Source organism: Glycine soja, chromosome 1 (assembly GCF_004193775.1).
Source record: "Glycine soja cultivar W05 chromosome 1, ASM419377v2, whole genome shotgun sequence".
Lineage (NCBI taxonomy): Eukaryota > Viridiplantae > Streptophyta > Magnoliopsida > Fabales > Fabaceae > Glycine > Glycine soja.
The window spans coordinates 43,446,433-43,460,131 of record NC_041002.1 but is presented as its reverse complement, the minus strand read 5'-3'; the positions used below and the strand labels follow the sequence as shown (position 1 = coordinate 43,460,131).

Sequence of the window (13,699 nt, the reverse complement as noted above, 5' to 3'; positions counted from 1 at the left end):
ACCTATTAGTTTTTGTCTTTCCAAGATGCATAACACAATTAATCCATGCTTGTACAAATCTCTCCTTATGATGCAAAAATCATGTATAACAAACATACTCTTGAAATGTTGAATAACGTGCAAACATATTTGTAAAGCTTTTCAATTGTTTCTCATATACAATTGAATTCACCAAGTTTGCCCAAACATCCATCACATCCTCCTAGTCTTCTATCTTAGTCATGAGCATATTGCATTTTGCTCTGACATTCTTAGAAATATGGAATTTATGTAAAAGGTTGGTTGAAGAAGGAAAGACAACTTCCAATGCATTCATCTAAGCAAGATCTCTATCAATGAAAATCACCTAAGGCAATACATTATCTTTCACAAACAATTTTTTGACCTTATTTAAAGTCCATTCAAAATTGTCCTTCCTTTCATATTGTAAATAAGTAAATGTAACAGAAAAAGTCATTTCGCTTGAAGTTACACCAACAATTTCCAACAAAGGAAGATGATATTTTTTTTTATCTTGTAAGTAGTATTACAAATCAACACTGTTGGGAATGAATTTAATAGCTTGATGGAATTTCGATGAGACCACATTATCTCTTTGACAACATCTTGAGTGTCCACTCTTTTGAACCAATATACATACGGATTGTGTTCTATCAACTTCAGTAGATGTTGTACCTCTTTTCTTAAACCTTTTTGTTCATGCCGATATCTTTGTCGCTCATTGTATACAGTCTTAATGGTGGTTACATTTTTTTCATCTTGATCTTTGATTGTAAACAAAATTTGATCAGGCTTCACCATGTTTTTGGTCATTTGACTAATCATAGTTTCTTCTCCACTACTTAAATGACCAATATACACATGTCCCAACAATGTTTCACTAACTTTATGGTTATGAACACTACAATTAACAAAAAGTTTTCAACCTACCTCATTTGACAAACTTCCCCTTTAATTTAAACGGGCACCCACACTTTCTAGTTCTAGTGCTTTTGTAGACTAACTTATCCTTGTATTACTTGTATGTTTTTTTCCATTTTTGTAACCCACTATAACATAGATTTTCCTCCCATTTTCTAACCTATGAATGATAAGAACAAATCCAAGAGTCTTCCACAAATCTCGAACCTAGTGCAATAAATCATCTCGATTTTCAAAAACCTTAAAAATAAAATATTTTTCTTCACTTAAGAAACACATGCATACACAAATATAAAATCAATCGTCAACTAATCAGCACACCTCATCAGTCGTGAAATGATTGGAAAAGTCAGGGTAATCATGTGGGGGGGGGGGGGTCAATGTCAACCCATTGTTAGGATCTTCATGCTAATTTCCCAAACCATCATGATCTATATGCATTTTATCTTATTAATATGCAGACATTTCATCCGATTGATTGAGATGGTAAAAATCATTTTGGTTATTATCATACATGTTTCAAAAAACATGAGGCAGTGCAACTTCATTAGAAAGAAATTTATCCCAATCCTTCTAACATTTTAACAATTTAAAAGATCAAATAAGTCTTACAATGTGAATTATCGATTCCAATATTGAAATTTTTGGATATATACAAAAAAATACGAACCATCTCATCAACTACGTTTTGCTAATAGAGAAATCCTAATCCTATTCACTACAAAGAACCATCATGAAAAATTAGAAATATGGCACAAAAATATTCCAGCAAGGAAAACCAAAAAAATAATACTAAACAAAATTACGATTCCATTGTGTGTCTCGAAAATAAAAAAAATAAAATCATGATTTTTTTGTGTAAAAAAAACTACCTAAATAAAATGTGGTCTGACGAGAGAGAAGATTATAGGTGGAGAAGTGATGGAGAAATGAGAGAGAAAGAGAGAAGGATGGGGTGTTGTGAAAAAAGGAAAGAAAAAGGATAAAATGGTCAAATTGCTATGGTTGGTAGTGTCAATAGCAATTTTGGTAATGACAATAACAATGCCCTTATAAGACTTGTGATGCCCAGATTGAACCGTGCTAACTTTTCAACTATTTTACCTAAGATAGTATTTGTTTATTATCAACATAAAATCTTAAAAAATGCTAACAACATATTTCTTTGGCTTAAATATGTTTTTAATCCTTTAAATTTGAGATACTTTTTGTTTTGATCTACCAAATAAAAAAAATAAATTCACTTTGACAGACTTAAAACAACATTTCATAAAATTGAGGGACTAAAAAGATTAAATTTTTAATTGAGGGGTCAAAACCAAACTTATCTTAAATTTAAGGGACTAAAAATATATTTAAATTTATTTTTTAAAGTACTATTTATTATTAGTTAAAATTTTATATAAATATATTAAATAAATGATTTTACTGGATTTCATTTTGTATTTAATTAGTCATAAATTTCATATTTAGCAACAATAAATAAGTGTATAAAAAAGCATGTTGGTATATTTTTTTTTTAAAAAAATTATCAGAGACCAGTTGAATGTTAAATAGTACCCTACACACCTCGAATATCAATTACTTTTGCATTGAAATAACCAAATGAGTTCGATATCATGAGTTAATTTTCATAATTAATTTATTTTTAGCAAAGACTCGTTGGTGAGTTAGACCTGATTGCTTAATTTGTCCCACTTAATCTGCAATCAAAAGTTGGTCAATTGATTTAAACTCGTTGGTTAGGTTTTATAAATTTTATTATTGAAAATTCTAGAATTGATTAATTTGCCAATTCATTAATTAATTCACCCGTAAGCAAAGTGGAATGTTGGTTAAACCCATTTTTTAAAAAATGAAATGCATTAAACTTGTTCTATTTTGGACAAGTCATTTGCAAAGCAAGAAGGATTGACCTGCATTGCTCTCCGTATTTTTGTATTACTTTATTTTATTTGTGATTGTGTATTAATTTTCTTGTCAAAGAAGAAAAAAAAATAATGATATATTTAAACCGTAGCACATATATCTTTATTCAGTGCCACTTCAGCATTACTTTCCAACCTTATCTCTAACGTGACCATTAGGGAACTTAATTAAGTTTACAATTCTCCAAGAATTAGAACACCCTACTCTTATCACTTTCGTCATGTGAATGTACAGAAGGGATTCTGAAATGGTCAATAAATCCCATGAAAGAATTTGTCATTTCTGTTTTGAGAAGTATTATTATTGCTTTTCTCTTCTTTTTATTCATTAACATTGTTTCATTTTTTTTTATCTTAAAAATAACCTAAAGTGTACTGATGGGGTTTTATCCGGCCAAAAGGTTAATCTTTGGCAATATTGTAAATTAAGGTTTTAATTTCTGCTAAAAATGTATCCATATTTAAGGGTGTATTGGATTAAGATTTTAAAAGATTATTTTAGTATAAAAAAATCTTGTAAATTTTAAATATTGTCTAGAAATATTATGACTTATGAAATTTTTTTACAAGACTTTTATGATAATTTAAATTTTAATGGGTTTATATTATGAGAATTTAAAAGATTTGAAAGGACTATATAGATTTATAAGATTTGAAAGGATTATGTGAATTTTTAAAAACGCATTCAAAATTATAAGAGTTGGTGAAAAAAAATAATAAGAAATGATGAGGTTTGGATAAAAAAATAAAATCAATATAATTTTTTTAATCTTTTAATAGTTATATTGATTCTACCTTTATGTTCTTCTATACTAATCTTTCTTGCAATAGTATCTTCTCATTCTTACTTTTGGATTTGAAAAATAGATTTAAAATTATACGATACTTTTCTGGTTTTTTTTAATTACTACAATTATTTCATGATAAATCTAATGACATGTTTAAATGGGGTGGAGGGTGATAGTCACGAAAACATTGATTTAATTTAGAAAGCAAAGGAAAAAATGCAAAGGGAGGAGTATATTTGACATTTTTATTCCAAAAGAATAGGAGAAATATATATGACACACACATCTTGAAAAATATTAAAGAGAGAAGAGAATACGTGTGATGAGAGAAAAGAAAGTCTAATAACAAATAGAAAAAGAAAGAAAAAAAGTCTAACAAAATTTCAAGGGTTAGGGTGAGATTGTTTAATAGATGTTTTATACTAAAAAGTATAATGAAATCCATCAAAATCCTTCTTAAAAAACAATACATTGAAATTTGTATATTTTTTAATACCAAAAGAATTTTTATATATGTTATAGAAAATCTTAATTGAATATCACTAGATTTTGTTGTCTTTCTTAAAAAATCTAAAAGTGTTAATTGAATACCACAAAACTTGTTTATACTATTTAAAAGTTTGATTGAATACCACAAGTCTTTTAAAATTCTAATCCAATACACTTCCTAGTGTTCTAGTGTCATAAATAGTATTATACTAATTAAAATACATAGCATCGTAGAACTTACCCTTTTTTAAAGAATTTACCCATTAAAACACTAAATCCATCACATTATACACTTTACCTTATTTTATTTTTCGGTTTCCTGCTTGATCCTCTTTCAAAGAAAATTTTAATTTGTTTGAAAACTAATAAATAATAAGCATTTGCTATCAGCCATTGGCAAACCATGGTAGACAACATGGCTATGACGTGTCTCTAGTGAATAATTAGAAAGTTGTATTTTTTTATTTTATTGGAGTGGGCTTTGAACCTAATAGGTACCTTAACTTTAAATAGACATTCTTAGGTGCAAACGAGGGTTATGCATCATTGAGCTTTGAAAGGCAAAGAGGTCAAAGACATTGGGTGACAACTTTCATGCTTTGGAATTCATCTTTCGTTGTCTCTTTGTCAATTGTTTCTTTCTTATGGCTATAAGTAACTAATTCATTCCTTGTTGGAGTTTGATGTAATTGGATCTCGTTCTATGTAATTACTACATATTTCTATTTAATTAAATATTTTTATTGTTTCTCTTCCATATTTATTGTTTGCTTTTAGCTTGATCACGTAAGTGCATGACTTTTGTATTTGATTGTAATCGGAAAATTGATCACGTAAGTGCATGACTTTTGTATTTGATTGTAATCGGAAAATTCAATTGAATTGCAAACTGAAGAAAACAACCAATAAAAATTATGCCTAAGGATAAAGTAAAGGTTATTGGTCATTATTAGACATGTGTTCTTAATGTAAGTCAATTAATTATACTAGCCAAGAGATTGATAGTGTAATTAACTAAGAGACTTAGGTTTTCTCGCTTATGGGATTAAAGTTATAATAATTTGTGGGTTGATGATAACATAAGCTTAAATGAATAGGATTGATTGGTAATGCATGCTAGGTTGATTCAATAAAATCAAGTCCCAACAATTTCCACCATTGATACAAACTTCATTTTCTATGCATACCAAGTGTTTGATAAAATTCCCGAACAAAGTTTCTTCCTTTAAACTGTCTACTTTTTATGCAATTGTCTTTAGTTTTGGTTACTCAATTACTTTTAAACTTGTACTATATTAAATTTACTATTAATTATCCATTTATTGTACAAGTCCTTGTGGAAATGCTTTACATATCAATATGCTAAAGTAATGGATTTCAAAAACAATTATAACAAATTACATGTGTTCAAAATGAATTGGGAAGCACAAGAACAGGTAGTGTAATCAATTATCCTTCGGGTTAACTGATTACACCAAGTGAATCTTGGTTCAATCTTGAAGAGAAGCATAACCAATTGTATTTATAAAATCTAACATCATAATCTTAAAAAAGAAAATGAATCCCTAATTTTCATATAATATCTTTAAATCTAAACAACTTTCTAGAGATAAGATATTATCTTTTAAATCTAAACAATATCATAGATATTTGAAGTTAGAAATTAGAATTATTTCCCAACAATCCTTCCCTCAATTAAAATGTTTAAACTTTATCTTCAATGTTTAAACTTCGGTATGTTTCTCGCATATGTTTCATGAGTATTGGATAGCGTTGACTTGTTGACTTGTACCGTCATCAAAATACACTACTTGATATCTACATCTTCAAGAAGATAACTTCTTTAAGCTTCAATGCTCTTATTTTCTTTGGTCACTAGGTCGTAGAAACTAAAAGCTCTAATACCACTAATGATTTTTTTTTGTGTGTGTGGAGATATATTTGTAATAAAAAGAAGATATTTTAAGTAGATGAGCTTCTTCAATATTTTTATTCATCTTTATTACAAGTATTTTGAAAAAACTTGTAAACTCTCCCTTCACATAACCCCTCTCTCATATAAAATGGTCACGTGGAGTAATTATTCTAATATTAAGAATCTGTATTTATAAACAAAACAATTTTATATAGTCTCCCAGGTGGGTATATGGACCCAGATCCGTAGACTGATCTGTTAAATTTGTGGACCTTGTAGATAACAAATCTCCTTTTTAAAGTCTGCATAGTTATATTGAATTTCTGAGTCCGACCCATTAAGCCTGTGGACCTAGCGGATTTTATCCGTGGACTCGCAAACTACGTTTTTAACCCCACCTAAGTCTAATGTGCAAGTATTATTAATTTTTTTATGTTAAGATTTGATCTTTAATTTAGGTTGCTATTCTTAACTTTTATGTTAAAAATGTTGGTATATTTTAGTGTGATAGTGTGATAGATTTTAACTTAACAAATGAAGTCAAATTTTTTCGTTCTAATTTTATTCATTTTTCACTTTTTCAAAAATATTTATTTTATAATTATTTTTTTTCAAATTATTATTTAAGCTTGGGGAATGGTCTGTTTATGTGCGGGTTTTTGTGGGCCAAATACAAACCTTGAAAAAAATACATTTATTTCATAACTTATCCAATATATCTAAAATGTGAACTTCACAGGTCAAATCATAAATAGGATAGACCAACCCTACACCCACCCCAAGACTCTTCAAAATTTTATACTTTTCAAACATTGTTTTACCAGTGTCGATAGAAATTAAATTATTTTTTGGCCGTAAAGACTATAGAGATAGCAAAAGATCCACACTTCACATGCATTTCAATTTTGTTTTTCAAAAATACGATCAAAATGTTATGAAGAAATCCTTTTTCCTATAATAAGATCAAAATGTCATTATGAAAATTTATATTTTTCCTTATCTATGCAATGTTCAATTTACTACATATCTTACCTGTGTATCTAAAGTTTTTGAAAAAAAAAAAGATGTATCTAAATTAACATGTCTTTGGATGGAGTGAAATTGGGTTCAGTTCTCTTGTAAATAAAAAAAATATTATTAGAAAAAAATATCACAAAAGTTGGTTAATTAAAATTTTGTCAAAAATTAATTATCAATAAAATTGGTAGAAAATTTTAAATCTGACAAAAAGGATCTAAAATTGTTTAATTTCAAAATCAAATTATCAATATAAAATTAAATATCTAGGTGACATTTGTTTCAATGTAGGACAAATAGTCATTTTCGTCCATGAATGTGTAGAGCGCTGAAAAATTTGTCTCTGAAAGATGAAAATTCAAATTTTTGTCCCCGAAAATGAAAAAAGTGCGACAAGTTCATTCATCCGTTAAACTTCCGTCCGTTATTGTTAGTGAAAGAGCCTTTGGCACAAAGGGACAAAAATGTTACAAAAATGATTGGCAACATGATCATCTTTGATTGACTCTCCAAAAGTGAGTCATAGGGACAAATTTGTCATGTAAAGTTTTGATTTTTTACTTGGACTTATTTTTTTTCTTGCCTTTTCTTCTTTCTGCACTCTCATGACTCGCTCTCCCTGAGGAAAGACTCTTAGAACTCTCTCTCTCTCTCTCTCTCTCTCTCTCTCTCTCTCTCTCTCTCTCTCTCTCTCTCTCTCTCTCTCTCTCTCTCTCTCTCTCTCTCTCTCTCTCTCTCTCTCTCTCTCTCTCTCTCTCTCTCTCTCTCTCTCTCTCTCTCTCTCTCTGAGGAAGGACGACACCTATTTTTTGATGATGACCACCATAGTCACAATATAGGAGGTTCGCATTTTGGGTATTGAAGACGAAGGTTGTGAAAGTCCTTCCTCAGAGAGAGCGTGTTCTGAGAGTGTGGAAAGAAGAAAAGGCAAGGAAGAGGAAACACATTCCAAGAGTGCGGGAAGAAGAAAAGGTAAGGAAAAAAATGAGTCCAACAAGTAAAAAAATCAAACTTTACATGACAAATTCGTCCCTTTGACTCACTTTTGGAGAGCCAATCAAAAATAGTCATGTTAGCAATCATTTTTGTGACATTTTCGTCCCTCTGTGTCACGTAGGCTCTTTCATTAACGGTAACAAACAAAAGTTAACGGATGAATGAATTTATCACACTTTCTTCACTTTCGAAGACTAAAATTTAAATTTTCATTTTTTGAAGACGAATTTATCAGTGTTTTACACATCTAGGGACAAAAATGACTATTTACCCTTTAATGTATGATAGTGCATTCTCATGAATGAGAGTATCATTACTACAAATGTTTAAAAATTTATTTGGTTAAATGTTAGCATTCCTAGACATATTTTTAAATTTTAAAATAATTAAAATGATAATTAAAATTATAAATAGGTTATAAAATAACTTCTCATCTCATGTTCCCATAGGAAAACAACTTATCGACCCCTCACCGTGGGAAAAAATAAAAGCAAATTGTATTGTAATTACATTATGAAGAATGAGCAGTATCCAAGAATGTCATTTTAAAATTTCAAACAAGCAAGGGAATACTATATTCCCAAGATCATATTTCCAGGAATAAGATTTTAATCTCTGAGACAAATAGACTCTTAAAAATTCACCTACAATGTCTGTATTTGATAATATTAAAATAGGGTGAAAAATGAGATTTTTTTTAAATTAATATAAATCCCACACTTTAATCATGTTACTTTAATTTAAATATTTCTTCTTAATTCTTTTTTTTTTCATTTCCTTCCACCAGTCCACCTGTAATTACTAAGAATTCTTCACAATTCACAACATAACATTATATAAGCCAATAATTTTAACATCATTCTGAATAATTCAAACTGAAACCAAACACTGAGAATGAATATGGAATAATGGGAAGACGTACACATGAAAGCCGATGAGAAAATTGTAAAGCTTTTGAAGGAAAAGGTTTAGCTGTCACAACTGAAACGCTAAAGACAAAAACACTTGTCAGCCCCACTTTTTGGCGTTTTTGCTTCGTTTCCTTCCTCAGTCACTTCCCTATGTCAGTCTCATCCAACTCACCACGGATTGAAATTTAATCCACCTGTGGCTCTTGTTTTCCTTTTCTTTTACTGATTGTTTTATTTTGTAAATTTAATATAGAAGTTTAAAAAGCGTGCAGAAAAAACAGTAGTTACTCAAGTGAGAACAAAAACAGGTACGTGCATTTATTATTTTTTATTTATTTATTATAGTAAAATAGAAAAGTAAAAGGCGAATGATTCAGAGAAAACATTCAAAACAACGACACAAGATTTCTCAATATTTATTAAATAAAATACTACTACTTAAATTAAATATTAATTGATTGAAACGTTCTGAGCGCGAGTACCTCAGGTTTACACATTCGAGCGAGTGAGCACATTTCTCGATCATGACGTGGGACGGATATTTCCACAGATTCCACTTTCACACTGGATAGGCCACGAGCTCGCCACACGCCAGTACCCGAAACAAAGCTCAGCCCTCCACGTGTCTCTCCATCCAACGGCCCAGAACAAATCCCCTCCCTCCGAAATCCCCAAACTACCCCTCTCCGCCACTACTTATATCACCCTTGCCCCTTCCCTTTAGCTTCACACACAATCTCACCCTCAATATCCGCCATTGAATTCTTCTTCCATTTCTCTTTTTTCTGCATACCCATTTCGTTTTTCTTCCCAAATGGCCCTTTCTTGCTCCAAAGTTTTAAGCTTTTATCTCTCGCCCGTTGTGGGTGGTGGTGATGTTCCGAAAAAGCTCACTTTTTCTTCTTTTTTGGGTCTTTCTAAGGGTGTTGGTGGAAGCAGGAGCTCGAGGGTGTGTGCTGCTTCAAATGCACCCGCACCACTCGCTGGGGTCATATTTGAACCATTTCAAGAGCTCAAGAAGGATTATCTTGCTGTTCCGATTGCACACAATGTTTCCTTGGCTCGTCAGAACTATGCAGATGACTCTGAATCTGCAATCAACGAGCAGATCAAGTATGTTTCTTTTCATTCTCTAACATTTTATTAGTCTTGTTCTGTTTCTCTCTTTTTTTTCTGTGTTTTTTGGTTGGTATTTGTTAGGTGCTGAAGATCCATTTTCTACACATGAGAATGAGAATAATAAATTCTTTGTGGGTCTTTTTTTTATACAAAACTTAAGTGAAGTAGTTAATAATTTGTGTAATAAATCCTTACATTAAAGATCAACATAGAAATCTCTTGGTAAACTACATGTTCAATTTTTAGCTTTAATTTATTGCTTCAGGTCTTACTTTTATTTTTATATATTTATGTATTTACGTTTAATAGTTTAATTTTTTTGCTTGAAAGTCATTTTGCTAAGGGATTAATTAATTGCACAAAAGCTCCTGAGCAACTGCATGTTCATACTTTGTTTTTATGTATTTATTTATGGTTAATTGTTGGGTTTTTTTTATTAACTCTTTGTTTTTTTTGCCTCTGAAATCTGGTTACAGTGTGGAATACAACGTTTCCTATGTGTACCACGCCTTGTTTGCGTACTTCGACAGAGACAACATAGCTCTCAAAGGACTTGCAAAGTAACTAACTTCTAACCCTTTTACTTCTTTTATCTTTGTTATTTCGTCTATTTCTCTAAAGGGTTTTCGATTTCGTGTGGTGTTTTGTGGAGAACAGGTTCTTCAAGGAATCAAGTGAAGAAGAAAGAGAGCATGCCGAGCAGCTTATAAAGTATCAGGTTTGTGTGTTACTCTTGAACTCTGTTGCAAGCTGCAACCTTTTAAGTTATTAAAACTAAGTTTAATTTCGATACGGGATAGAGATTATGTTTATACTGTTAACTAATTAGAAATTAATTATATATTGAAACAATTGTTACAATAGTAAGTACTTTTAAAATAATCATTACAATAATCAATTTTAACATGCATAAAAATTTAATTTATAACTTGATAATACTTTTAATGAAAGTTTATATTATTACACATTCTAATTAAAGTTTTCACTGTTTGGGGGAAGCTCTTTTGATAGTTTAAGACTTTGAGTGTTTGGGGATAATAACCCTTTGTTGGTAGAGTTAGTTCTTGTGAATCTACAAGATCCCCAGATCACGCGCAGTTAATAGATAATTGAGTTTTTTAATAGGCATGTTTGAGTTTGATTTCTGTTTATCTGTATGAGAAAGCCTTTTGTTAGAAAAATAATATTCACTTCAATGATCTTTATGTTTCGAAAATAAATTTGTCTTATTTGGGAGATATCTTTCGTGGGAAAAAGAGCCATTGCTTGTGAATGTTTCAAATTTCGGTAGGATTGTCGTTTAACAAGTTGAGACTTCTTGACATGCATATAACTTTTGTTTCTATAGAACATTCGTGGTGGACGAGTGGTGCTGCACCCAATCACAAGTCCTCCCTCGGAATTTGAGCATTCGGAAAAAGGGGATGCCTTGTATGGTGAGTTTTCTGTTTTCGTTACTCAAACTTCTATGTTTTTAGTTACATTGATGTTTTTTGTTTGCATCTTGACACAGTAGTGTTGTAACGTAGCGCTATATATTTTCACTTTTCATATTCACATGTCCAAACCATTATCTATGTATGCTTACTTGTTATTCTATTTTTCATCTATTACTTGATCCAGCCATGGAACTAGCTTTGTCTTTGGAGAAGTTGACGAATGAGAAACTTCTGCACGTTCACAGTGTAATGCCTCTTTGCCTCAAGCTTTGGAATGAATTTGTTTTCTAGCAAAACAAATTATTATACCTATAGTTCATAAGGCTAAATGGACCAATCTAAGTTTTGTGCTTTTATTTGTTTTTTGCTTAGCTAGTCTCTTCTTAAGTAATCTCCCTTGTTTTTCTTGAACAATAGGTGGCAGAACGTAACAATGATCCTCAATTGGCAGACTTCATTGAGAGCGAGTTCTTGTATGAGCAGGTAAAACTTGCAGTTGAATTCATAGTATGGTTGGATTTCATAAGATATAAGACTCCTTGACCATTGTATGTAATACAATACTCTGAACTCTTTACGTCCTAAAATAATTGTTGTCTTTTACACGGATCAAGAAAATAATAATAAATAAATGAATGAAATAGTAATTTTACACAAGTAACCTTACATTATCATTAATTTATTTCTAAATTTTATAATTGGTTCTCAATATATAAGGAATATAAGTAGATAAAAGTAATTTCTAGATTTTGTAGTTCCTTAAGTTATATGTGGATCATAATTTTTTCCCACTGTAGATCATAATCATTCTTTGCTTTAGTTATATCTTGAATGTTGTGGCCGTGGCACATTTTTGTACCTCATTTATAATAATGAGTATATGATATGACAAGACAAATCTCTTAAGCATTTTCCTCGGTATAAAAACAAGTAAGCTTTTGTTAAGGCCTGCTTTCAATTAGACCATGTTACTATTATTTGAAAATAATTCTAAGAAACAGCAACAAACTACTAATAAACAAAGCTAAAGTGTTTTTTTTGACAACCAATAAACAAAGCTAAAGTTAAGGAGAGTTACATTTGCATCATTACATAGAGTAACATCTTGGTTTGTAACTTCTTGTTTTCCTTTGTGCAGGTTAAATCGATTAAAAAGATTGCAGAGTATGTGGCTCAACTGAGATTAGTTGGAAAGGGTCATGGTAAGCAAATATCCTCTTCATCTAGCCAAAATGTAAACAAGATTTAGTTTCTTATTGTGTTCTAAATTCTAATAGATTTTGTTGTTGCTTGCAGGTGTGTGGCACTTTGATCAAAAGCTTCTTCACGATGAAGATCATGTATAATCTTTGAACGGCCTCTGCTTTCTAAATATGGTCCTATGTGAAGTTATGTGTTGTTCTGCTTGTAGGAATAGTGAATAAGTGTTTCTCTCCTAGGTGATAAAAATGTAGGAACTTTGTGTTGTATTATAGTTATTGTTGGTAGAATGGTAGTAGTAGTAGTATTATTATGTGCAATCTCGTATGTTTGTAGCATGCAATTATTTTGTTAGAAGTAAAAAATGACGTCGGCTACTTGGGTTCAAGTGCAACTCTGTTTGATGGTTTGAAATTTTTATACTAAAATTAGGAAAATGTCCTAAAAGGATGTGTTGGAACAATAGTTTATGGTAAACCGAAAAAATTACTGGTTGAGTTGCGGACAATGTCGCTTTCTTTAAGACGTTTCATGACACTGCCTAATATTGTGCAAATAGATTATCAACCACGAAGTTTTCAGGATAAAATAATCCAGATCACTATATAAGATTTCCATTGCACTGAGGGAACCTTTTCTAGAATTACACCTTCTTGTATGACTTGAAAAGTTACTCTAAAGTCACCCAAAAATATAACTTGAAAAGTCATTCTAACAGCCAACCGAAAATATGACTTGAAAAGTCACCCTAATAGTCAACTGAAAATATGACTTGAAAAGTTTAGCCAACCGAAAATATGACTTAAAAAGTCACTTTTATAGCTAACCGAAAAATATGACTTTAAAAAGTCACTATTATAGCCAACTGAAATTTTAGAGCGACAGAAAAAAGAGGCAGAAGTTTGCTGAAAATGCATCGGCTGAAATATGAGAGGGAGAAATAAAAGTTGAGGAAATGCTTCTCAACTGGGACAAG

The 13,699-nt window shown here is 30.6% G+C and overlaps 1 protein-coding gene across 1 annotated transcript; it reads left to right on the top strand.

The window, feature by feature from the left end:
- The first annotated feature begins 9,684 nt into the window (after nt 1-9,684).
- On the top strand, nt 9,685-13,186 carry LOC114416399 (ferritin-2, chloroplastic). Its single transcript, XM_028381259.1, has 8 exons — nt 9,685-10,078; nt 10,561-10,644; nt 10,742-10,802; nt 11,433-11,520; nt 11,708-11,769; nt 11,941-12,006; nt 12,662-12,725; nt 12,820-13,186. Exons 1-8 carry the CDS (start codon nt 9,780-9,782, stop codon nt 12,867-12,869), a joined length of 774 nt encoding a protein of 257 aa, XP_028237060.1. The 5' UTR covers nt 9,685-9,779; the 3' UTR covers nt 12,870-13,186.
- The last annotated feature ends 513 nt before the right edge of the window (nt 13,187-13,699 follow it).

Bases quoted from the DNA above. Each gene is read 5' to 3' on its own strand.
- LOC114416399 (XM_028381259.1), top strand. From the start codon at position 9,780: ATGGCCCTTTCTTGCTCCAAAGTTTTAAGCTTTTATCTCTCGCCCGTT. The intron at 10,079-10,560 runs GTATGTTTCTTT...ATCTGGTTACAG, and splicing joins GCAATCAACGAGCAGATCAA to TGTGGAATACAACGTTTCCT. The intron at 11,521-11,707 runs GTGAGTTTTCTG...TACTTGATCCAG, and splicing joins AAAAGGGGATGCCTTGTATG to CCATGGAACTAGCTTTGTCT.